The sequence below is a fragment of the Lissotriton vulgaris genome, chromosome 1_1 (assembly GCF_964263255.1).
Source record: "Lissotriton vulgaris chromosome 1_1, aLisVul1.2, whole genome shotgun sequence".
In the NCBI taxonomy this organism is placed as follows: Eukaryota; Metazoa; Chordata; class Amphibia; order Caudata; family Salamandridae; genus Lissotriton; species Lissotriton vulgaris.
The window spans coordinates 2,134,290,431-2,134,315,505 of record NC_141685.1 but is presented as its reverse complement, the minus strand read 5'-3'; the positions used below and the strand labels follow the sequence as shown (position 1 = coordinate 2,134,315,505).

Sequence of the window (25,075 nt, the reverse complement as noted above, 5' to 3'; positions counted from 1 at the left end):
AAAAATCCGGAAGAGCCCGTGGAGACTTATCTTAGAGGCTTTCGCCACCAGATGTCATTGGGGCCTATAACATGGTCATCAAGAACGCGTCAGCGACCTATGGAGTCAAATTGAAGGAGGAAAAACCAAAGGCATGTTTCCTTTTAGAGACCCTGCTCCCCACTCAAACAAAGAGTCAGTTCCTCCCCATGCTTCCGAGTGTCATGGACCAAGGGAGGGAGGCGTTCAAAGATCCAGCAACCTGCAGGTCTGTCACACCTAGGACGGAGAAAAAATACTAACACTCCTCTCAGGATCCTCCCTACATCCAGGGATCCGTCACAGCGGACTCCATTATTGCGGCAACAGCCAGAAAGAGGGCAAACGTCCCAACAACTTCAGGCCCACCACCAGACAAAGAAAGTAGGAGAATGGACCTGACTGGGAGAAAGATAGAGAGAAATGCAGCAGTACACTGGCGCATGGCGAACTCCAATGCCCTACTGAACAGACACCAGTACCAACATTGGGACGAGATGGGGTAACTGCTGAAGCACCTCCGAGAGGAATACCAGCATAGGGCATCACACCTGGTGGAAGAGGGAAAAAATATAGCAAATGCTTGCCTGAAAACGGATTTGGATGGTGCTAACACATCCAGCAGACTTGTGATGATAGGAATCACAGAAAGTAGGCAGGCCTTGCTTAGGATCTCAAGCTTCAAGCTGGAAGTGCAGAACAACATTCTAAGCACTCCCTTCAATGGAGAGACACTGTTCGGGGCACCGGTGGCTGAGAAACTCACCCAGCTCAAGAAAGAAAATGAAACTGCAAGGTCCATGGGGGCCTTACAATTCAGAGGGATGAGAAGGGGTACCCCGACCCGGAGACCAAACGGAAGGGGAGGAAACCAGCCGGGAACGTCACACCAGACATTCCAGCAGGCGCACCAGGGCGACAACCAATCCCAGCAGGGGCAGCAAAAGCAAACCTGGCATTACCAGCCTCGGGGCCAGTCCTTTCGCGTGAGGGCGAATGGACGAGGGCAGACAGGAAGAGGGGGCCAACAACCCACCTCAAAGTGACTCAGTCAGGCCAAGCGTGCCCACCCACACGACCCCTCCGAGGGTGGAGCACAACAAGGACAACAAGAGGGAGTTACACGGACCAAACATCGACGAACATGTAACACCAGAAGGAGGCAGGCTAAGACACTTCTTCCAGGAGTGGAAGAAGATAACTACAGACAAATGGATACTCAACATCATACAGTTAGGATACTGCATAGAACTGGAATAGAAACCACCTAAAAGAAAACCGAAAAGGAAGGCGCATTCAGGAAAAGAACTAGCGCTACTCCTAGAGGAATCACAAGACCTTCTCTGAAAGGAGGCCATCGAACCAGTTCCATTCAGAGAAAGGATCAAGGGAGTGTACTCAAACAATTTCCTAGTTCCAAAAGTGGACGAAACGCTAAGACCAATCCTGGATCTAAGGTTCCTAAACAAATACATAAAGACACAAAAGTTAAAAATGACATCCCTCCAAGAGATCATTCCTCAGATAAGGGACGGGAACTTCATGTCCAGCATAGACCTCAAAGATGCCTACCTGCACATTCCCTTGAACAGGCAGCACAAACCTCTACTAAGATTTACCATCAACAAAGAACACTACCAGTTCAGGCTATAGCTTTCGGACTAAAGTCCGCACCAAGGGTGTTCACCAAATGTCTCGCAGCCGTGGCAGCGTACCTGCGCAGGGAAGGGATTCATGTATACCCTTACCTCGACGACTGGCTAATAAAAGCAAGTTCACACAGGACATGCAAGGTACACGCACAGCGGGTCACAGAGACGCTGACAGACCTGGGATTCTCCATACACTGGGGAAAATCCTCAGTGGAACCAGAGCAAGTGAAGATCTTTCTGGGGGCACAGATCAACACCATACAGCGCAAGGTGTTTCCCAGAGAGAAGAGAACACTGGCCCTGCTGAAGGAGACACGCCGCTACCAGAAAGGGCGAGCTCTGATAGTGAGGACAGCGAGCAAGATCATGGGGATGATGGCGTCCTGCATACACCTGGTCCCCAATATACGGCTCCACATGAGACCTTTCCAGGAATGGCTGCAACAGCAATGGTCACAGGCTACAGGAAGTTGGGAAGATCAAGTGGTTGTAACACGCAGTGCAGGAGGAGATCACGTGGTGGAACAGGGAGAACATAACGAGGGGGAAGCCCTTAACACCACCAACCCCAACGGTGACCATCACCACAGACGCATCCCAGAAGGAATGGGGAGCACACATGAACAAACTCAAAGTGAGGGGTCTGTGGACTCCAGCAGATGCGGCCAGACACATCAACTACCTGGAACTGAAGACCGAGTTCCTCGCCCTGAAGGCATTCCAGAAACAACTGTACAACCAAAGAGTGTTGATACAAACAGACAACACAACAACAATGTTCTACATCAACAACCAGGGAGGAACACAATCAGTCGCACTGTCCAACCTAGCGCAGGAAATATGGAGATGGGCCATCCCACTCAAAATGGACCTGCTAGCCATACACCTACCAGGGAAGGACAATGTGGAAGCAGCCTGGCTCAGCAGACAGACTTCAGCATCCCACAAGTGGGAGCTCAATGCACAAGAAACGCAAAGGCTATTCAGGAGGTGGGTAACGCCGACAATAGACCTATTTGCAACACACCAGAATGCAAAATGCCGACACTTCGCATCCAGCAACCAGGGGAATGCCCTATGGATAAGCTGGTCGGAGACATTTGCCTACGCTTTTCCCCCAATACCGCTGATACACAGAGTACTCAAAAGTGCAGAACCAGCAACATGACTCTGAGCCTGGTGGCACCCCAGTGGGCCAGGCAGACCTAGTCCTCACAGATAATGGAAATGGCACATGGACCACCCCACAAGCTTGGGAAAAGGAAAGACTTACTCTCCATGCAAAACGGAGAAGTACTACACCTAGAGCCAGAGAGCCTCAGCCTAGCGGCAGGGCTCCTGAAGACATAGAGTTTGCACACCTAAGGTTACCTGAGAGCACCCTGCGGGTGCTACGGGAGGCAAGGAGACCTAGCACACGAAGGTGCTATGTGGCAAAATGGAAGAGGTTCACACAATGGTGCAGCAAGAAGAAGCTACACAAGAAGATGACAAGGGAATCAACAGTGCTAAGATATCTCACGCACCTGCTGAAAGCAAAACGAAGTTCATCCTCGCTAAGAGTAGCTTACACAAGAGGAGAGACAGGAAAGAGCTTCTTTACATCACAGATAGTAAAGAGATTCCTGGAAGGAGCAAAAAGAATTGCGCCACCTAAGAGGATGCTGCCACCGGCATGGAACCTTAATTTAGTCCTAACAGAGCTCATGAAAGCGCCCTTTGAACCCATCCATGAGACCTTCCTACAAATGCTGACAATGAAGACAGCCTTTCTGGTGGCAATCACCTTGCTGCGCAGGGTAAGCGAACTACAAGCGCTAACACTACAAGAACCCTACATTCAAATACACAATGATAGGGTGGTAATGAGAACTGACCCACACTTTATGCCAAAGGTGAGGTCAAGGTTCCACATGAACCAAACAGTACAAATACCAAGCTTCTTTCAGAAACCGCCCACAATCGCAGAGAGGGCACTGCACACCCTCGACACTAGAGGAGCTGTAATGCACTACATAGAAAGAACTAAAGAGCACAGGAAACCAAAGCAGTTCTTTGTGTCCTTCGCAAGCAGTTTCCTGGGTAGACCAGTAACAAAGGGAACCATCGCACGATGGATCGCACAAACTATACAATTCTGCCACAAACGGGCAGGCCAAGAACTAGCAGAAGGGGCTCGAGCCCACCCTACCAGGAAGAAATGAGCAACAGTAGCCTTCCTGGCTAACACACCCATTCAAGACATATGCCTGGCGGCAACATGGGCTTCAGTGCACACGTTCACTAAGCACTACAGTGTGGATATGCAAATGAACAAGGAAGCACATGTAGGACAGAAGGTGCTTCCAACATATATTCAACAACCAATGCTCATCTTCCACCCAGCCGCCTCAAACATAACAAACCGCTACAAAGTCAATGCACAGCATAGTGAATCCAGAAGGATTCACGCTGCAAAACGAATAGTTTCTTACCTCTTGGTGTAGTTTTGCAGTTTGAAGATCTTTCTGGATTCACTAGCGAACCCACCCACCTCCGCCAGAAAGATGAGGCAGGAGAACAAGGTGGTAATACAAGGTCAATATAGAAAGAGACACCTTAAAAGGACAAAGCGAAAAGATCACTTACTGGAGGAAGAAATAGAAAACATTGCCAAAGGATTCACAAACAGAACACAAAAACAAGAAAAAAGAATCCGAAGATGGCGCCCAAAGGTGGGAGCTTCCGCAGGAAGCGTGCCGACGTCACAGGAAGTACACCAAAAGGTGGGACATCGACGCCTACCTGAGCTACAAAAAAAAAAAGAAAGAAAAGACTACGATTCCGGACCCAACCGCTAGACCGCGGAATAATGCACAGCATAGTGAATCCAAAAAGATCTTCAAGCTGCAAAACTACACCGACAGGTAAGAAACTATTCGTTATTGGGCCCATGAAGTGTGCAGATGGGCCTCTTGTGTGTTTGTGGAGTTTCAGGAGTTTGAATCTTATTTGGGTGATCTTGTGGGACTATGATCTGAGAGCAATGGAAAGAGTAAAACCTAATGCAAGTTTATTCTAGTAGAATTCTGAATTGTACATCGGATCCAGGCCTCGATTGGTAACTAGTGGATAGATTTTGGTCATTGTGTTATGTATTCACGTCTAGTAAGAAAAGGCAACTACTAGATTTGGAGTTGAGTTGGTTGATAAAGTCTAGGTACCTGTTCTTGCTGATGGAGTAAATGTTTATTATTGTGCATGCGTTCATGTGTGTAGGGAGGAAGGGAATGTAGACTTGAATACTTCATGCAGTTTAACTGTATTGCTGTGATGTGTGCTGACACAAGCCCTTTTCCTTTCTTTTCTGTTGATTTGGTTTTTATCATCTGTAAATAGACAGCAACTAAAAGGTGTGTGTTTAAATACTAGTTACATACCATTGTGCCCTCTGTACATTAGCCACCTCTTGCATTTGGCGACCGTGAGGCATTTCCTCTTTGCAACCTTGCTTATATACTTCTGTGGGTTGACTGAAAAACAATGGAGGAAAGAGATTGCTGAGTGGGTGTTTTGTCTGAGCTTGGATTGAACTGGGGCCCTCACACTTGTTTTTTGGCTGGTTTTTAGTCCTTCTCGCGAACTGCTATATACATCCTATGTTTCGATGGATAGAGTGTGCATGGATAAAGAGTACAGATCATTACGAATATACTGTTTATATCATCTTTTGGCTGTAGATATATCTGCTTAGCATACTCCTGCCATCTACTTTTGGTCTCGGACGTTTGCAACTTGTTTTTCTTCAAAGGAGTCTTTCGATTCACAAGGTATTGTAACTTCTTCTATAGTCTTCATTGCGCATGATCATCGGCTCCTTTGTTAGATTGTTTTTTTTACGCCTTTGGGTTCAGAGATCGACTTCGGAGCTCCGTGATCGAAGGTTTGATTCCTGCCACAAGGTCTTACCAGCGCCCTTGTTCATCCCTTTCAACAGAAGATTCGACAACGACGAATACCTACTGTTTCCGTCAAGTATTTTGATCCGCCTGCCCAGACTCGGGCACAGTTCGACTTTAGCTTCCATTTCTGCCACCGTCTTCTTCCACTTGCCGACTCAGAGGGATGGGAAAAATGCTTTTCAGTTTCTTCCCCAAATGCTATGCCAACTACTCGAGGCAGGATCAACACTCTGGCTGCAATCTTTGCCTATCCCCTGAACACGACAAGGTGTTGTATGAAGCGTGCCTGGCTTTTCGATCCAAAAAGACTCTTCAGCAACAAAGCAAACAACGCTGGGCCTACTCCACCATGTATGCGCGCCAGACTAATGATGTGCCTGATATCTTCGGGGAACAATCACTAGAGGCGGAGGAAGAACTCGAGGACACCAAAGTATAGGATTTGTCTTTGGACATCCCCATACTGCTCACCAGCAGCAGTGAAAACTCTGATTCCGACTTTGACCTGTGGACAAAAGCCATACATACCCCCAATAAACAGTCCAAGATGGTTCACGGAACCCCTCTGCCCTCGGGCCCTGGAGTTTTCCGAAAGCCAGCAAAGGAACAGATACATGTCCATCCAACAAAACAACCTTCGACAGGTGTTGAAAAGCCAAAGGCATCGAAAGTTGCCTCACTGCAGGTGTCGAAAAAGCAAGCTTCCACACTGGCAAAATACCACAAGGCATCGGAACTGAAAATATCATCTTCAGATCTGAAGACACCCTCTGTGGCGAAGCATGATCAGCCGCAAAAAAAATCATTGGCACTGAAGAATCGGTCTATGCCGAAATTGCCCTCAGCACAGAAAACGCCTAAAACACCATCAGAGAAACTGCAAGAAAGACTTGACATGATGCAAAATACTTTGTTTATTAATCCAGACACCAACAGGGTAGTGGCACAACACTCTCTCCCACCAATGGACACACTTCCTAAAAGGAAGAAGAGTTTTGAGGAAGACCTTATGGGGCCAGATCCACCCAAGTGACCAATGAAGAAGCGTAAAGACTGGGGCTCTAGTCCCATACTATTTCTTCCACTCCCACCCACTTCAACACCTCTAACGTCTCCTCCTCCACCTCTCCTTCCCATATTACCAGCACCTGCAGTTTTACCAGTTCATACGCAGTCACCGTAACACCATCCTTCTGAACAACCACACACATCGCCCTCATAGCCATCAACAGGTGACATTGACACAGGGGATGACCATCATCCCTATGACACGCCATACTTTCCAGACCCACATGGAGATCCAGATACTGTCAATGACCCATGGTATCACTATTACATAGACCCTGTAGACAACACTGATCCCGACCTACACCCCTCTAAACCTTCCCACCAGACAATACAACCACCTACCTTGAGGTCCTTAATAGATTTACACACTTTCATAAGTTGGGTCTCCACCCATTGCCGGATGAGGAGGATTTCTTAGTGGAAACACTAAGCTGGTCTCACAGGACAGTACAGTTCTTGCCTAAGTTAAAGGGTATGTTTAAGCCCACAGTGGAAAAATGCAGATTCATAACACCAATGGTTGTCCAAAAATATAAACCCTGTCCCTCTGATCCTACCTACATCAAGGGCCAGGTTCCCCCCAATTTTTTAGTGGTTCACACTGCCAGAAAAAGGGCTAATTTTCTGCCAACTGATAGAGAGGGAGAAGTATGATGCAGCAGGAAAATATGTAGCCACAGACGCAGCCAACCATCTTCCTAAAGCCAGTTCTGTAGGCTTACTTTCCGGATACAATAGAACCCAGTGGGATAAAATGCTAGAGCTACTCCAGGATCTTCCAGACCAATATCGGCAAAGAGGGGCTCAAGTAGTGGAGGAAGGCAAGATTATTTCCAGTGCCATCATACTATGTGTATATTCCGCTGATACAAGTGAAAGTAATGTGAACACGAGCATTCTCATCAGGCGTGGCTTAGGTTCTTTGGTTTTAAGCCTGAAGTCCAACAACATCTACTTAATCAACCATTCGATGGTGAACATTTGTTTGAAATGTTGGACACCGACACCCCCAAAGCAATGGGTGCACTACAGATTTTTCAACACAGGGGCTCCCTTGGGAGAGGCCAATATAGACGAGTATCAAGAACTAGCACATACACATAAACCGGCAATGCACAAAAGCAGCAAGGTTCCTATCAGTTCCAATATACTAGAGAGACAAACTGTAAGTCACATTACAAGAATAATAGAGGACTTCCACCTCCAAAGTCACCACTCCCACTAAACAGTTACCCACTAAGCCTCATGCCTCAACATTTAACACCAATAGGGAGATGGTTGCAATAACACCACAAACAATGGGCACAAATTACAACAGATCAGTGGGTGCTTTCTATCTTAAAGGATGGGTACTGCCTAGAACTTAACCCCACCCACAATACCACCACAAACATAACATGTCACCAGACCACCTCACACTCCTAAAAAAGGAGGTCCAAGTTCTTCTTCAAAAAGAGGCAAAAGAACACATCCCAAAACAACACCAAGGACACTAGGTGTACTCCTCTACTTCCTCATTCCAAAAAAGAATGGGACTTTTAAGCCTATCTTAGACCTCCGACCACTCAACAAATACATCATATCAGAACTTGTTCATGTGGAAGCACTACAGGAAGTAGTATCATTGCGTACAGCAAGAAGGTTTCATGACAGCCATAGACCCCTACTTCCACATTCTAATACACTCAGCACATCGCTGCTACCTTCATTTTCATGTAAATGGACAGCACTATCAGTTCAAGGTGTTAGCATTCTAAATAATTACTGCAGCAATAGTATTCACAAAATGCTCCACAGTGGTAGCAGCTTATTTCAGTGTGGTGGGAGAGTGGGGTCACTCGTGTTCCCATATCTAGACAATATTTTTGTAATGATATTTAAGTTCTGTAGTAGGGGATCTCTGTGTATAGTCATAATCTAGTGAATAGTCCCGCCCATGTGCGCGGACCCCGGAGCAATCAAAAATAATCTCTTAAGTTGTCAAAAAATGCAGAACTGCGCAGACACTTAAGAGAGAATTTAAAGACAGATAATGCAGCCTATATCCACATGCTACACTGTCCAGTACTTCTACTAGAAATTCCACCAAAAATCCACAACAGCACAGCCTGTCCAGATTTCTCCACAGAGAAAAACTTTCCTTTTCCAGCAAAACCCTCTGGAATGATAGAGAGGAAGGAATGGACAGACAAGCTCCATAGGCTGCCATTATGTGGCTCAAAACGGGATACTGTGCCTTTAAGAGAACCTACCAGAACTCTCTCAGTATCCCAGAATGCACAGCAGGTCCCTCTTACTTTCAGTTCTTTTTTCCGGCTCCTGCTAGCAGGACCCTGGAGCATTAGCTCTTCTTTTTTTGAGCTTTTTTTATTCAATTTTTGTGATAATTTTGTGTTTTTGCAGCTTCACTCGACGTCTTTGGTCTTTATCTACATTCTGCTGTGTTTTTTTGGCAGAATTTCTGCAGTCTTCTTGTCTTTGTACTATTTCTGTCTGACAAGTGCTTTGTCTGCAGCTGAATTAAAGACCAAAGCTGAAGCTCACAGGGTTTATATTCTGTGTTTGTCTGTGTCTTTTGACACCTGTCTTCTCTGTAACTTCTTTTCTAGGAGGCTTCGGCTCCCAGGTTTGGAGCAGGGGAGTTTGAAGGCATCTTCAGCCTCTGGGTATGGAGAGGGTAGGTTCTCTACCGGTCCCCATGCTGTGACCTCTGGGGTTCTCCCCAGTAGGAGCACGTCTGAGCTATAACGCGGTTCCGGTCAGCGTCGAGGACGTCATGGAGTGCCTCGACGTCATGGAGTGCCTCGACGTCATGGAGTGCCTCGACGTCATGGAGTGCCTCGACGCCATGGAGTGCCTTTGACGTCATGGAGCAGTGATGCTCGGCGTCATGGGTTACAGCCGCGGAATTCTTGCCGGCGCTTGACGCCTGGGTCTTGTTCCAGGCCTCGCTCAATGGTGAGCCTCTCTTCGTAGGAGGGGACTTTGTGTTCCCGGCAACGTCCATTCACTACGCCGTGCAGTTGATCAGCGTCGAGGAACGCTTCTGATGGGGAGTCTGTGGCTACTTACCACGTGTAAGCGGGGGACGTTGGTCCTTTTGCTTAGTTTTGAGTGTTCGCATACCTACTCAGCGTCTGGGTCGCCTCCTGCTCTGCCACCACTGGTGTGACCACTGGGGATGTTTCGGAATTCTCTCGATTCCCTCTCCCACCCACCATTCCAGGGGCCTTTGGACCCTCGGTCTGCAAAACCCCCGTGCCTTGATGCCAGGGAGGCGTCTTCCATGAGTACGGGGAGGCTCTCTCCTCCTCTTAACTGGTTGGCGGTACTTAACTTTCGTCCACTACCACCTGCCAGGAGGTTCTGGCTTCGACCGTACTCCTGACTTGGTCACAGGGGTGGCGGCATGCAGACAGCATGCTGTGGCCCACTGTTGCTGGGCCGTTGTGGTAAGACCCTTGTGTGGGGGTGTTTCTCCACCGATTTGTGGTTACCCTGCCGAGAGACAGGAGGGAGGCCTTCCAAGAGATAGTCTAAAGAGCCTGATAGTTTCAGATCTTAACATCGGTGTCGGAGCGGAGTTTTTCTCTCCGGCCCACCCCCAGGTATGGTGGATTTGTCCTACGTTGCCATACTTGTATTCGTCTGACGTCTCTGCAGCCTGCGGCTCAGCGGTGTGCTTTTACTCTCCCGTTCTTTGGGCAACCCTTGGGCTGCCATGAGGGTAGTGAGTGGCCCGCATGAAGTCTGAATCGGAGATTTTTGAAGGCTGTAGGTTTGGGGCGTGGAGAACGGCTTAAGGCCTTCCGCCCTCTCTAGCGGCGTCTTTTCCTCCCAGAATTTGTATGTGGACCCGGGCCGCCATTTAATAATTCACAAGTATATTGTGCGCATACGAGGGAGAGCTTGATGCTCCTCGGCGAACAAAGGCCGGCCGGGTCTAGACAGTCTTCGTTTGTCGGCCCTCCTCCAGCAATACCACCGGTTCACTCGCAGTTCCAGCTGCGTGAGTTCCGAGCGGAGGCCGTTACCCTGTTGGGAAGCAGGGAGATAATACGTCCTTCGGTCTCTAAGAGAAGGTCTGTAGTCATGGTGCTTTCGGGTGCAAGAGAAGGACCAGATCGAGTTCAGGCCCATTCTGGTTTTGCGTTAGGCAAACGGAGGGTTGCGGTCTTTGTGCCGGATTTATCCTAAGCTGCAAAGAGGAGGATGGCTGTGCGCTATAGGCCTGCAGGATGCGTACCTCCAGGTGCCCATTCCTTGGAAACCTCGGAAATTCCTGCGCTTCCTCATCGGCACCAATCACTATCAGTACACCGTACTACCGTGTGGATTGAAGTCTGCAGCCAGGACTTTTTCGACATGCATGGCGGTGATAGCAGCGCACCTGAGACAGAACAAGGTGTTTGTCTATCGATACCTGGACGATTAGTTGATCTAAGCCTCCAACTTCCAAGAAGCACGATTGCACTTCAACAGGACGACTGTCCTGCTGGACCGTCTGGGGTTGCACATAGATCTGTCCAAGTCTCTCCCGATCCCGGTATAGTGCCTGCAGCACTCGGGAGCCTCCATCAATACGATGTCGGCTAGCGTATCTCCCTGGGAGGAGAGACGCTTATCCATCCTTTGGAACGCTCAGGCTCTCTTAGCTGCTCCATCTACAACAGTGAGGACGATGTCTTCTCTACGGGGATCGATGGCCTCTTCTACCTTCCTCACTCCGCATGCGCGCCTACACATGTGGCCGCTACAGGACGGTTTGGAGGACGAGTGGAACCAGAAGAAAGGGTGTTGGGACGACCGGATTCAGTTATTTCTTCACGCCCAACTGTCCCTGAGATGGTGGTGCTCAGCAGAGAATATCCTCAGAGGGGTTCCTTTCCACAGGGACTTCCCGATTCAGACTATCGTTACGGATGCGTCTCTCCTGGGCTGGGGAGCGCATTCAGACCATCTACAGATCCAGGGAGCGTGGTCTCCGACAGAGTCCACGTCTCACATCAGTTTTCTGGAATTCAGAGTTAGTCACTTGGCACGGAAGGCCTTTCATCTGTCCTTCCAGACCGACTCCTTGCTTGTGCGGACGGACAATACGACCACGATGTTTTACCTCGACAAGCTGGGGTCGCGAGATCACGCACACTGTCACAGGAAGCGCAGGCGATCTGGCACTGGCTGTTAGCCAGAAGAGTGACGATAACGGCGTCTCATCTGCCAGGTGTGCAGAATGTTCAGGCGGACGCGCTGAGCAGACTGATTCAGGAAATACCCCTTCAACTGGAATGCCCAAAGACATTGGAAATTCACCAATTTTCAGCTGTCTCAGAGCCGTGGATCAGTGGATGACCTGGAGCCATCTCAAATTGAATGCTTCAAAAACTGAAATACTCACTTGTGGCGATTAGAAACATAACAACCCGCTTGCCGCATGGCCTGATGAATTGGGATCACTGCCTAAAGTATCGAAGGAAGTAAGAAACCTCGGAATGACCACGGACTCCAAGCTGTCGATGAATGCTCATGTGGATAAACTAGCAAGATCAAGCTTTGCTACTATAAATAGGCTGCGACTAATTTTCCCTCATTTGGAATTTCCACACAAGGTCCAAGCTACCATCTCCCTTGTTCTGTCCAAACTCAATTACGCCAATAGCCTCTACCACGGATCACCTTTAACGACCATGAAAAGACTACAACAGATTCAGAACTCGGCTGCCAGACTACTCTTGCATATCAAACCGCAAGACCACATCTCCCCTGCCTTGAAAGCCCTACCATAAGATTGTATGGACATACTGAAGGAGGCTAAGCGACCTTCCACTAGGACTTCCTATGCTTACAAGTGAAAGGGATTCTGCATCTGGTGCAAGTCCAAGAACTATGATCCAATGACGTGTAAGGAAGATGTCATCCTTCCGTATCTTCTATATTTGGCGCAGTCTGGCCTTACTGTTCATTCCATTAAGGTTCATCTCGCTGCGCTGACTGCCTACAGGAAATGCCCTTCACAGACTTCCTTCTTGCAGATCCCTGTGATCATGGACTTTTAGGAAGGCTTGAAGAAGTGTTCCCTCCTGTCCGGCTTCCTTCGCCTTCATGGGACTTGAATGTGGTGCTGTCCAGATTGATGGAGGAGCCTTTCGAACCTATTCATAAGGCTTCGTTGCAGCACCTGTCCTGGAAGGCTGCGTTCCTCGTGGCCATCACATCGGCATGCAGGGTGAGTGAAATTCAGGCGTTGTGTTGCCAAGAACCTTATGCTGTATTTCATGCTGCTCTCCCTAAATTTCTTCCAAAAGTTAGCTCTGATTTCCATGTTAACCAGACCATAACTTTACCTACGTTTTTTCAGAATCCTTCATCTCCAGCGGAAAGGTCTCTGCATTCCCTGGATGTTAGGAGGGTGTTTAAATTTTATCTGGATAAAACCAAAGATATTCGTAGGTCAGACCCAATTGTTTATCAATTATGGAACAGTCGGGACCGGTCTTGCTACCTCATAACAGTCCATCTCGAGGTGGATTGTGTCCTGTATACAATTGTGTTACTAGAAGGCTAATAAGACCTTAGGGGGTAAACTTAAAGCTCATTCCACCAGGGGCAAAGCTGCCACTACTTCTTTGCTTTGTACTGTTCCTTTTGCAGAAATCTGCAAGGCGGCCACTTGGAAGTCGGTCCATACCTTGCTAAGCATTATTATCTGGTCACTAATGCCAGGACAGACGCTCAGGTTGGGCAGGCTTTGCTGCGAAATCTGTTCGCACAGTAGTGGTGTTAATTCTATTCTCTCCACCGCCGCTTTGATGTGGAGATGGGCTTGCCATTCTATTCACTAGATTATGACTATACACCGAGAACCCCTACTACAGAAGGAGTAGTTTCTGTCCTGTAACTCCAGTTCTGTAGTAGGGGTATCTCTGTTATAGTCATAAGCGCCCGCCCTCCTCCCCGGTGGAGAAAGATATTATGTACGGAATGCTAAAGGTCTGGCGTGTTACGCCTTCAAAAAGAACTGAAAGTAAGAGGGACCTGCTGTGCATTCTGGGATACTGAGAGAGTTCTGGAAGGTTCTCTTAAAGGCACAGTATCCTGTTTTGAGCCACATAATGGCAGCCTATGGGGCTTGTCTGTCCATTCCTTCCTCTCTATCATTCCAGAGGGTTTTGCTGGAAAAGGAAAGATTTTCTCTGTGGAGAAATCTGGACAGGCTGTGCTGTTGTGGATTTTTGGTGGAATTTCTAGTAGAAGTACTGGACAGTGTAGCCTGTGGATATAGGCTGCATTATCTGTCTTTAAATTCTCTCTTAAGTGTTTGTGCAGTTCTGCATTTTTTGACAATTTAAGAGATTATTTTTGATTGCTCCGGCGTCTGCGCACATGGGCGGGACTATTCACTAGATTATGACTATAACAGAGACACCCCTACTACAGAACTGGAGTTACAGGACAGAAACTACTCCTTATGAACCTGGGTATTGGTACTCTCTCAGTTCCGTAGGGTCGATCACAGAAAGAGTTACAGAGGAGTGTATCAATTTCAGTTCCATCCCCCACTGAATCAAGTAACTCTTATTCTACTCTTCATAATAAAACTTTTAGGAGCAAAAAGAAAGAGTGGCCCTCAAATTTAAGAGGCTTTACGTGTGTCCTCGAAGTCAAATAAAGGAAGAGACATGAAATTAGAAATAGATTTCTTGAAATCATGACGAGCAGGAATAATCACTCATTTATGCTTGTTAAACTTGTATGTCCTAGGGTTCCTGTGCTGCTTTACGCAGACGATGCTGTTCTTATATCTAGAACAGCAATTGGTCTTAAGAAATTATTAAATTCCTTTTTTAAATTCATGGAGTCCCGTGGCCTAAGCATTAACAATTCCAAGTCCTATGTCATGAAAATAGGTAAGGGTACACGGAAAATTAACTCCTTCAGTATAAATGGGGAGCAAATCCCTACTACTAACACCTTTTCTTACCTTGGGGTCCTCTTAGATCATAAACTATCCTGGGGCCCCGCAGTTTCCAAAAAGAAGGGCGAAGCAACACGGGTAAATGCGGCCATACTTGGCTTTGCAAAAAAAATCGGGAACTGCCCAATGGCCGCTTTGCTCAAATTATATCAGGCAAAAAGTGTTGCTGTCGCCTGTTATGGAAGCGAGCTCTGGGGCTACTGCAAGATAAAGGACCTAGAGGTTACAGAAAATATCGTATTGAAAAAGATACTGAGGCTGCCAAGGGGTATCGGGAACTTCTCTGTACACGAAGAGTTGGGGGTTCCCCACTTAAGTGATAGAATAGCAGTAAACCCGGTTTTGTGCTGGCTGAATTGCTGGCTCAATACCGATATTCCGCTCACGCATGCTATTTTGAAAGAAGCCTTAACACTAGATGGGAGGTTTAAAGTCCCGTGGTTGAAGTATATAAAGGACTGTTTGACGGCAATTGGCCGTCCTGATTTGTTTTTTGCTCCCAACTTGATCACAAAACCCGACGTTATCTTAGTAAAAAACGCCATATTATTACTAAGATGTACAGACCGAGAAGAGGTTGAGATACAGAAGGTCAGTGTCAGGAAACACCTACTACTTAAAACCTGCCCACGAATGGAACCTTATCTGTCATGGCCTATGTCTGGCTATGAACGCTTTCTTCTGATAAGGTTCCGCTTTGACCTATTTCATCTCCTACTGGCGGTCCCAAGTGGGGCTCAACGGGGTGAAGAGTTGCCAGCTTGTGGCTGCGACGGGAAGTCTCCTCAAGACCTGGCACACTTTCTTTTTATTTGTCCTTATTACACTATACCACGGAAACTATACCTTAAACCGTGTCTCAAAAAATTGCAGTTTGCACAAATCAAACCTGCACTTTACTACCTCCAATTACTGAACTCTGATTGCACTTTATTTGTCTGTAACTTTTAAAAAAAAGCCATCTCCTTCAGGAAAAGCATGGATGGTTAATCATGCTGTGAATGTTTTAGGTATTTTTAATCAATATAGTAATTTATGTTTTTATCATACAACTAATATTGTTCATGCTCATAGTGCCCGTTGCTCTCCTTTTTTTTCCTTGTACTGTATGTTGTGACTCTTATATGTTACATGATATGAATTATTTGGATTGTTTTTAAATTGTTTACTTATGATATGTACTTTTATGATTGTAAAATTTACAATCGAATAAAGACTTTGAATTGAATTGTATGTCACTAATATAAATTTCTGAAAAACATAGTTTGCATTTTCTCCAGCTACTGTACAGAATACAATACGGTCTAAATTGATGCTATTCAGACTTCACCTGTCACTTGGACTTATATTTATCATTCCAAAAAATTGAGAAAATGTTGCAGCCAGACCAAATATTCTACACATCTATAGCCTTATAAGTGCAAGGCATTTCCCCATTACTAATGCATTGATTGATACATTTATAATTCTTGAACAACAGTATACTATCAAATAAAAAAACAGTATGTCTATCATAATTTACAATGTTATCAATATTTAGTATTTTACTTTATAGTTTGATATTATGCCAATTAGGCAATACAAACAATACACATTGTATACTCTGATCACAAAAATCTATGAAACATCACTGTACATTTGATTGCTTAAATCTTAAGACAATTAGTCTAATACATTTTTATAATACCTAATACTCAAAAATATACTAATAAAATCTATAAAAATTATCTATTCAAAAAGGCCAGTCATTTGTATACCAAAGACTAACATTAACGTGATACAATCTCATGTTATTACATTTTAAGATTGCTTTCATTAAATCACAAACTGTGCAAACTTGTAAATCCAAAAAAGCAATGAGTAACAGACCTCTTCTTTCTTTATCGAAATGTGTAATATGCAATTACATAAGCTAGAGACAACAGAGAATATTAACAGAAAGGACAAGTGCAACTGTCAGGCCCAACTCCATTGTTCAACTTCCGATATATAAAGGCAGGCACATGCCCAAGCCGAACCTTCAATAACCAATTTCTAGTGTGGGGGCTTTTATGTCACACAAATAAAGTTGCATATCCTCACCATAATCTGCATCCATTAAATGAACGGAAGTGTTTCTATTCCCCACATCTTCTAGGCCAGAATTTTTAGAGTTCTCTTTTAATTACATGTCATACTGCTGATTTATGCTGCTGCACTTACCTACTCTGCAGATCTGGGACTAGTGGTATATATCCAGGCAATGCTTGATGATTTAAAAGTTGGCAGCCCCATGGTCTGTATCATTTACCTGGAAATACGGTTTAATTAATTGTCCCAGAGAGCCGTCGGCTGACTCTTTGAGGCAGGGTCTATAATGTAGAATCTTCTTATATTTGTATAATTGTAAGAGGGCTGGGTGTGTGTATATAAGGCTGCTTAAATTTCTGAATCTTGAATTATTATTTGAGATCGCATACTACAGACCCATTACAAATGGACCGTTCCTGGGCAAACTGATAGAAAGAGCAGCGTTCGCCCAGATGTCACAATTGATTGAAGAGAATGACATGCTTTCAGACTTCCAAACAGGATTCCGTCCGGGAAGAGGCACTGAATCTGCCCTCCTTGCCATCTGGGATGACTTAAAGAATACAGTTGACCGCAACTGGGTTGCTGCGCTACTCCTCTTGGACCTCTCAGCTGCCTTTGACACAGTTGACCATGACCCTCTGAAACAAAGACTCTATGAAGCTGGCATAGAGGGAACTGCTCTAGACTGGATTGCGTCCTACCTCGAAACAGAACTAATGTCATCCATACCCCACCTTTCTCGTCCAAACCATACTCCACAAAAGCAGGGGTCCCTCAAGGTTCTATCATCTCGCCCATGATTTTCAACATCTACATGAAGTCATTACCAGTACTGATCAATACATTTCACCGTACGTGCTATAACTATGCAGATGACACGCAAATACCCCTTCAACTGGAATGCCCAAGGACATTGGAAAATCACCAATTTTCAGCTGTCTCAGAGCCGTGGATCAGTGGATGACTTGGAGCCATCTCAAATTGAATGCTTCAAAAACTGAAATACTCACTTGTGGCGATTAAAAACATAACAACCCGCTTGCCGCATGGCCTGATGAACTGGGATCACTGCCTAAAGTATCGAAGGAAGTAAGAAACCTCGGAATGACCATGGACTCCAAGCTGTCGATGAATGCTCAAGTGGATAAACTAGCAAGATAAAGCTTTGCTACTATAAATACGCTGCGACTAATTTTCCCTCATTTGGAATTTCCACACAAGGTCCAAGCTACCATCTCCCTTGTTCTGTCCAAACTCAATTACGCCAATAGCCTCTACCACGGATCACCTTTAACGACCATGAAAAGACTACAACGGATTCAGAACTCGGCTGCCAGACTACTCTTGCATATCAAACCGCAAGACCACATCTCCCCTGCCTTGAAAGCCCTGCATTGGTTACCGGTTGCCAGAAGATCCCCTTTCAAGCTGCTCTGTATCACCCACAAAGCAATACATGGACTGGGATCACTCTTCATCAGGAATAAAATCACCAAACGCATTCAACAAAGGAACCTCTGCTCTAAAGGAGCATCTCGCCTCAAAATCCGACCATACAAGAAAAAAAACATGGGTGGCACATCCTTCTCTGTTCAATCAGCCAAACTATGGAACTCTTTACCCCCTCCCAACATAAGGTCCACCGACAACCACCTTATTTCCAGAAAACTACTCAAGATTTGGCTCTTGCCCACATAAGCACCATACGCAAACAGAAATTTACAGCATATCCCTCTGTATACAAGCATTTTTTTCCACTATAGATATGTACCTATCTTTGTGTTTTACTTTGTATAAACATGTAAAATAATGATGTTGTTGAGAGAGAAAAAATAATAATAAATGAATAAAAATTATCTTTGGTCTACATGTACATACTTCCATTGTGCATCTATGTACCTTCCATGTACTTGGATCTTTGTCTCTGTTACTTTTCTCCTGAAAAAGCATATCCAATGCACTACCCTATATCTCATCCTGTGCCTCTATCAATATCTTTAATCTATATATACTTACCTCCTTTATGTATCTATATACTTTCAATGTAACTATGGATCTATATGTTTATCACTTTCTTCTAATTTAGCATTTCCAATGCACTACCCTATTTCTCAGCCTATACTTCGCTCAATATATCTTCTAGCCCAACCTTCTCACTCATCTCAAACTTCTTCTACTACTCCTTCCAATGCACTACCCTATCTTTCATCCTATACATCTATCAATATATCCTCTACATCCACTCACTCATTTATCTCAAACCCCATACCACTACTATGATTGCCAAAATAACCCTTTCTAGACTCTCTCCTACTCAACCCCTCCTTGCATCATCTGACACCTCTTTTACTATACTGATCCCCTAAAACAAACCTTTCTAAACTCTTCCCTCTGAGTCCTCCCCTCCAAAACTCCCTTTTACTCATCCAAAAGCCTCCTACTGCTAAGACCTTAAAAAAAGAAAAAAAGAAATCCTTCACTCTTCTATCCCTTCATTATCCTTTTCAATCGAAATTAACAGACTAACATGTTCACTTCTCAAATTCCATATTAAACTATACTAATATACTAACCAAATAACTGAATAACATATCCACTACTCAAATTACTTCATATTTTTTTACTATACTAATTTTCAACAGTAATCCTTTATGGGTTCCGGAGTGGCGTGCTACTCGCCAGAAAAGCGCTTCAACACCCATCAGGGGTAACAAGTGCTACATGAATGCAAATCTTTCTTCCCGTTTTATCCCTCCGCTATCCTTCTCACTCCCAGTAAGTGACTAATATCCACCACTAAAATTACTTCATATTTCACCATATTAATTCACTACTAATCCTTTGTAGGCTTCCTGAATAGCATGCGTCAACAAGCGCTATATAAATACAAACGTCGTCAACAAGCGCTATATAAATACAAACGTTTGTCCTCCTCTATCCTTCTGCTATCATTCCAAATCCAATTAACTGACTAACCTATCCACCACTTAAAATGTACTTGCATGTTTCACTATACAAATTCAACACTAATCCTCTATGGGTCCTGGAGTAGCGTGCTACTCGCCGAAAAAGCGCTTCAACGCCTCGTCAGGGGTAGTAAGCGCTATATAAATGCAATTACAATACAATACAATACAATACAATACATGCAAAACGGACAATATATGTCGCCCTTTAAAATTCCAGTAATCAAGGTATTTATGGAAGGACTAAGTCATTCTATCCCACTAGACTCATGGGACCTCTCTTTAAACCCCTAAATTCATGTATTTTACAGTTCCTCACATGGAAAGTAGCTTTCTTAGTAGCTATCGCATCTCTCAGGTGAAACAGTGAACTTTAAACGCTCACTTTAGAAGAATCTTTCTTCTAAATCTATCTTCGTACTAATCCAAAGTTCCTCCATAAAGTAGTTTTTGCTTTCCATGCAAATCAAACAGCCAAGCTAGCCAGTATTCTTTCCTAAACGAGATTTGGTAGCAGAAACACCTCTACACCCGCTCAATATTAAAGAAGCAGTAATATATTAAACCTATTTGCAAAACACAACAACCTTTTTTTGCATTTTAAAACCCCAAAAAGATTACACTACCTGTAACCCCATATTGTGTTGGTGTACCAGCTAATCAGCAAGCTAGACTGAGTAAAACTGCTTCACAAACACTTTTTCAAACATCTACGTCAACCACTTTTGGGGAGCACTGGTTTACAGTCTAAGCTAAGCATATGTATCTACGGCCAACATGGTCTACAAATGGAATATGTTACTTACCCTGTAAGCATCTGTTCGTAGTGTGTAGTGCCGTAGATTCATATGCACCCACCCTCCTCCCAGGAAACTACTGGCTGACGTTCACTTCTGTACTAAAACTCTTCACCTTACCTTATCTTATCTTTACTCACATGCTCATCTTTTCTGTTTCTATATATACTGCTCTAATAAGTTCACCTGATGAGCCAAAACCAATCTACCAAAGGAGCCGATGATCATGGACAACGCCAGTTATAGGAGGAGTCACAATACCTAGTGACTTGAAAGAGTTCTTAAAATAAAAAAACAAGCTGCAAACCTCTGAGCCCAACACTAGATGGCAGAAGTTTAATAAGCATATGAATCTACAGACCTACACGCTACGAATACATGCTTACAGAGTAAGTGATATATTCCTTTTGTATTGCACTAGTTTACTGAATTAGGTGTTTCTAGATTGCCCATAATCTGAGGTGCTTTTGTCACTTCTTCCAGCTTTTAAATTTGTTGCAACCATGGAACGTTTATGTAGAAGACTTTAACAATAGCAGAAGTCTCTTGGTTCCATTTCTCAAGACGTTTCATAGTCCTCTCACTGAGCCAGTCCAAGATAATTTGTCTCCTGCTTATAATAATAGAAACATTACCAGTAGTCCTATCATTTTTTTGTATCTCTCTATATGTAGTTGGCCTCAGCTGTTCTTGAAGCGGTGGAAAACAACACGTTGAGCATTGAACCAGTTGGCTTGCAACCTACTCGATTTGTGAAAGCTTCAGCAGTAGAATGCGGAGGACCAAAGTATGTTAAAATTCCAAGTGCAAATATGATGAATAAATATAAATTGTGTTGTTTTGTTTTGCTGTTCATGCTGTTTTCCATCAAGTAATGCTCTCCAGTTTAATATGGCGATACAATCATGTGAGAAATTAGGTGATTGTTTGAGGGGGTGTGAGCCTTTCTGAAGGTGAAACACAAAAAGTCACTACATTAACCTGTGCTTACCCTCTGGTAGCTTGGCACAAAGTAGTCAGGCTTGACTTAGAAGCAATGGGTCAAGTACTTATGCAGCACTTCAACAGTAAAAGTGAAAACATAACACAATGAAAATCCCACACCAATTTTGGGAAATAGAGTAAAATGTAATATACTATTTGACACCAAAAACAACAAAATCCATTTAGTAAAACCGGAGATATGCAAATGTAAAGATCTAGGTAAAAATAGTGTCTAGAAGCACAGAGCCCCAGTTGTGGGCATCTGGTCACACCAGACCAGGACGATGGGGACCACAGCTGGCCAGACCGAGCACCCTTATCCCCACTTCCAAGGGTCCAGGACTGGGGAGGCACCTCTTGGGTTAGAACATAAAGTAGGCAGAGTCCATGTGCAGGGTTCAAGAGTGTTGGAGCACTTGGAGTCACTCTGGTAATTCTTGGTTCAAGGTGCAGGTCTAGTCCTTCTTCCTTGGGCAGCAGGACAGCAGAGCAGTCCTTCCAGCAGGCAGAGCTGCTGGACAGTCTTTCTGACAGCAGAACAGTCCTTCTTCTGAGTTCTCCACAGGTCCAGAAGTGATCTGAGGAGTTGGGTCTGAAGGTCCCATTTTAATACCCAGTGCCTCCTTTGAGGTGGGAGACCCTTCTGGAGTTTTCCCCTTATGGAGAATTCTGGAATTTCCTGCTTCCCCGCCCTGGTCCCAGGCTGTCTGAGGGCACAATCTGCTAGTGTGAAGAACTTTGTGAGTGTGGTGGGCTAGTGCCTTTGAAATGCAAGTATGGTAGGTGACACCGCTACCCCCTCACTAAGCCAAGGTGGCCCATCCTGCCAACACCCAGGCCTTTTATTGAGATATTGTCTTGGAGAAATACACAAAAGCCAACTACACCTCATCATGTGACACAGGAACAGGCTGCAGGCACCAAATGGTTAGGGTAAGAAAATGCCAAATTTCTAAACGTGGCATTTTCAGAATTGTGACCTAAAATGAGACTTTCAGAGTACAATTCATAGGTCACCAAACATTGCATTCCTGCTTGCTCCCAACCAAAAGTTCTCACTTATTGAAGATACTAAAGTAACCCAATGTTGTCCTATGTGAGAGGTGGGCCTTGCAATTGTGAATTATTTACTACCAGGACATGAACCCAGGGGTGACTTACATGTATTAAAAATACATTTATTTTGCCAGGTCGAAATGGCATTTAAACAACACGCACAGGCTACAGTGCCAGGCCTCAGGCATGTTTAAAAAGGCTACCTAAGTGGGTGGCACAATGAGTGCTGCAGGCCCACTAGTAGCAGGTAACTTACTGGCCCTGGGTATATGTAATACCACTTTACTAGGGACATACAAGTAAATTAAATGTTCCAATTGGGTGTAAGCCAATTCTACCATGTTTAAAGGCGAGAGCACAACCATTTTAGCACTGGTTAGAAGTTGTGAAGTGCACAGAGTGCTAAAGCCTACAAAAGCAGATTCAGAAGACAGGAAGGTGAAGGCAAGAAGTTTTGGAATGACCATGCCGAGAGGGCGAAGTCCAACAATTTCTTCCTCCTGCTTGAAGTAAAGGTCAATTTGTATCATTGTCAATACATTTATGATTTGGGAGTTGATTGAAATGATCATGAATTTGTCACTGTAAAAAATTGACCTGCACACTTGTGAGTTAAGTGACTGCCACAGTGCCTCCTGCTATCTGCTGTGTTCATATCACATGTGTTTTCTGTGCAGGCTCTCTGAACACTTGCTGGTTACATTTCTAACAAGTTGTTGTTCTCCAAAGTATCCTTTCAAGTTTCCTCTTACGGAAAGTCTATGTCACAGTAAATTTGCTCCCTTGGTGTGGAGGTGTGGAGCAATATTCAATAACTTGGCTACTAAGTATTTCTCCCTGGCATGCTAAGCCTTTTTTGTTATTCAAATTAGCTTTTTCATTTTTCAATAATAAAAACCTGCAACAACACTTTGGTACAATAACTGGGCCGCCAATCTTCTCCACCCACCACTCTCACTGACACAATTATTGAACATTCTATATAGATCCAGGTTTTGGTGCAAGCCGATAAGTTATTTCTGTCCATTTATTTTTTATTGAAGATTCTTGATACTCCTAAGTACCCGGGACACACATTCTCTTATTTCAGTTGACAGAAAGTTCATTAAAGGAGCCCATTGTTTCGGATATTTTTGTGTTGTTCCCTTAATTGTGGCTGTTTTTTTCCCATTTCCAGAATGTTTCAGATTCTGTATAACCGTTCCATTGCGTTGAGAGCTTCTGATTTACCCCTTAATCTTGAAGTGGCTTGTTTCATCACACATAGGGCCAGATGTATGAACATTTGTTCAAAATATGCGACCAGTATTGACTGGGTCACTTTATCTGAAAGAGACTGTAGTTATAGTTATTGATTCCTTACCTTTAGAATTATCCCCAGGCTTCAGACTGAATCCGAAGATTTTTCTTAGCAGTACCCCTGCGCGTTGGTAGGTGGTTGGTCGACTACACTTTCGTCATTGGCATTGTGGTCGCCGGAATGACGTCGCAGTGTTTACTCAGATGCCGCCCGTGCGCGCTGACATCAGTTCTGTCTTTTTCCGTGCCAGCCTTGCGCAGATCCGGAGAGAGCTCCCCCTTAGTCACTTTTTGACTAACTTTTTCTCAACTTTTGTGGACTTCTTTTGAGTCTTCCGACTCCTGGTGTATGAGGCATGTCCCATGGACGAAACGGGTTCAATTTGTGCAAGGCCTGTAACCGCCTGATGTCGGTTACGGACCCCCACCTCATGTTCCTCTGGTGCCTGGAGCGCGACCACAACCCGAAGTCGTGCTCTGACTGCCAGGCCAGGAATCCAAAGTCTTTGCGGGAGCGGTCCTGAAAGTTGTTGGCGGCCCGGCAGTCGGGTCTGCGCCGCTTGAGAGGAAGGTCTCGGGACTGGTCGCGGAGCCACCACCATCATTCGTCATCCAAGTCTTCGAGGTCTTCAGGTAAGTCGAAGCACAAGAAGAAGGCGAAGAAGCAGTGTCGCTCTTCGCCTTATCCCCGTCGGTCGGCCGACGCGACGCCAGAGCGTCGTCGTTTTCCAGCTCCGTCTTCAGAGCCTGCTCCAGGGACGGCTCTGAGCTTCCCTCCTTTTCCCGGTGCTGCAGCATCCCCAGCCCAGCTTCAAGCTTTCTACGAAGCACTTCATGGTATCTTTGGGCAGCCCGACTCCGCCGGCAGGCCTTCAGTCCCTCGCAGACTCTGCTGGGGGCCCTGGAACTTCGATGTCAGCTGCTCCGGCCCTGCCGGCAGAGGGCCCCTGAGCATCCTGGCCTGGATCCGTATCGACGCTGGTTAACCTCACAGTACCTTTACCAGCACCGATAACAATGGCGCCGGTCGTGCCCCTGACTGGCGACGACCCCAGACTGACCCCGGACTTGGACACGGTGCCGGACCGACGTTGGTCGACACCAGCATCGGCGCCAGTGGGCACTTATGTGCCTCTGTTTATCCCTGGTGTTCCTTTCAGGCCACCAGAGGAGGGTGAGGAGGTCTGTGGACCCTTTGGCTGACCAAATCGAAGAGCCGGACTGGCAAGAGGACCTGGGTGACGCC

At 45.3% G+C, this 25,075-nt stretch overlaps 1 protein-coding gene across 3 annotated transcripts in view; it reads left to right on the top strand.

Moving 5' to 3' along the window:
- Positions 1-25,075, top strand: part of RAB3IP (RAB3A interacting protein) — a 388,930-nt gene that overhangs the window by 341,768 nt on the left and 22,087 nt on the right. For all 3 annotated transcript variants that reach the window (XM_086921989.1, XM_086921972.1, XM_086921980.1), the window contains exon 8: positions 21,165-21,277. In XM_086921989.1, the coding sequence (XP_086778115.1) occupies positions 21,165-21,277 (113 nt within the window). The remainder of the gene's footprint in view (positions 1-21,164; positions 21,278-25,075) is intronic.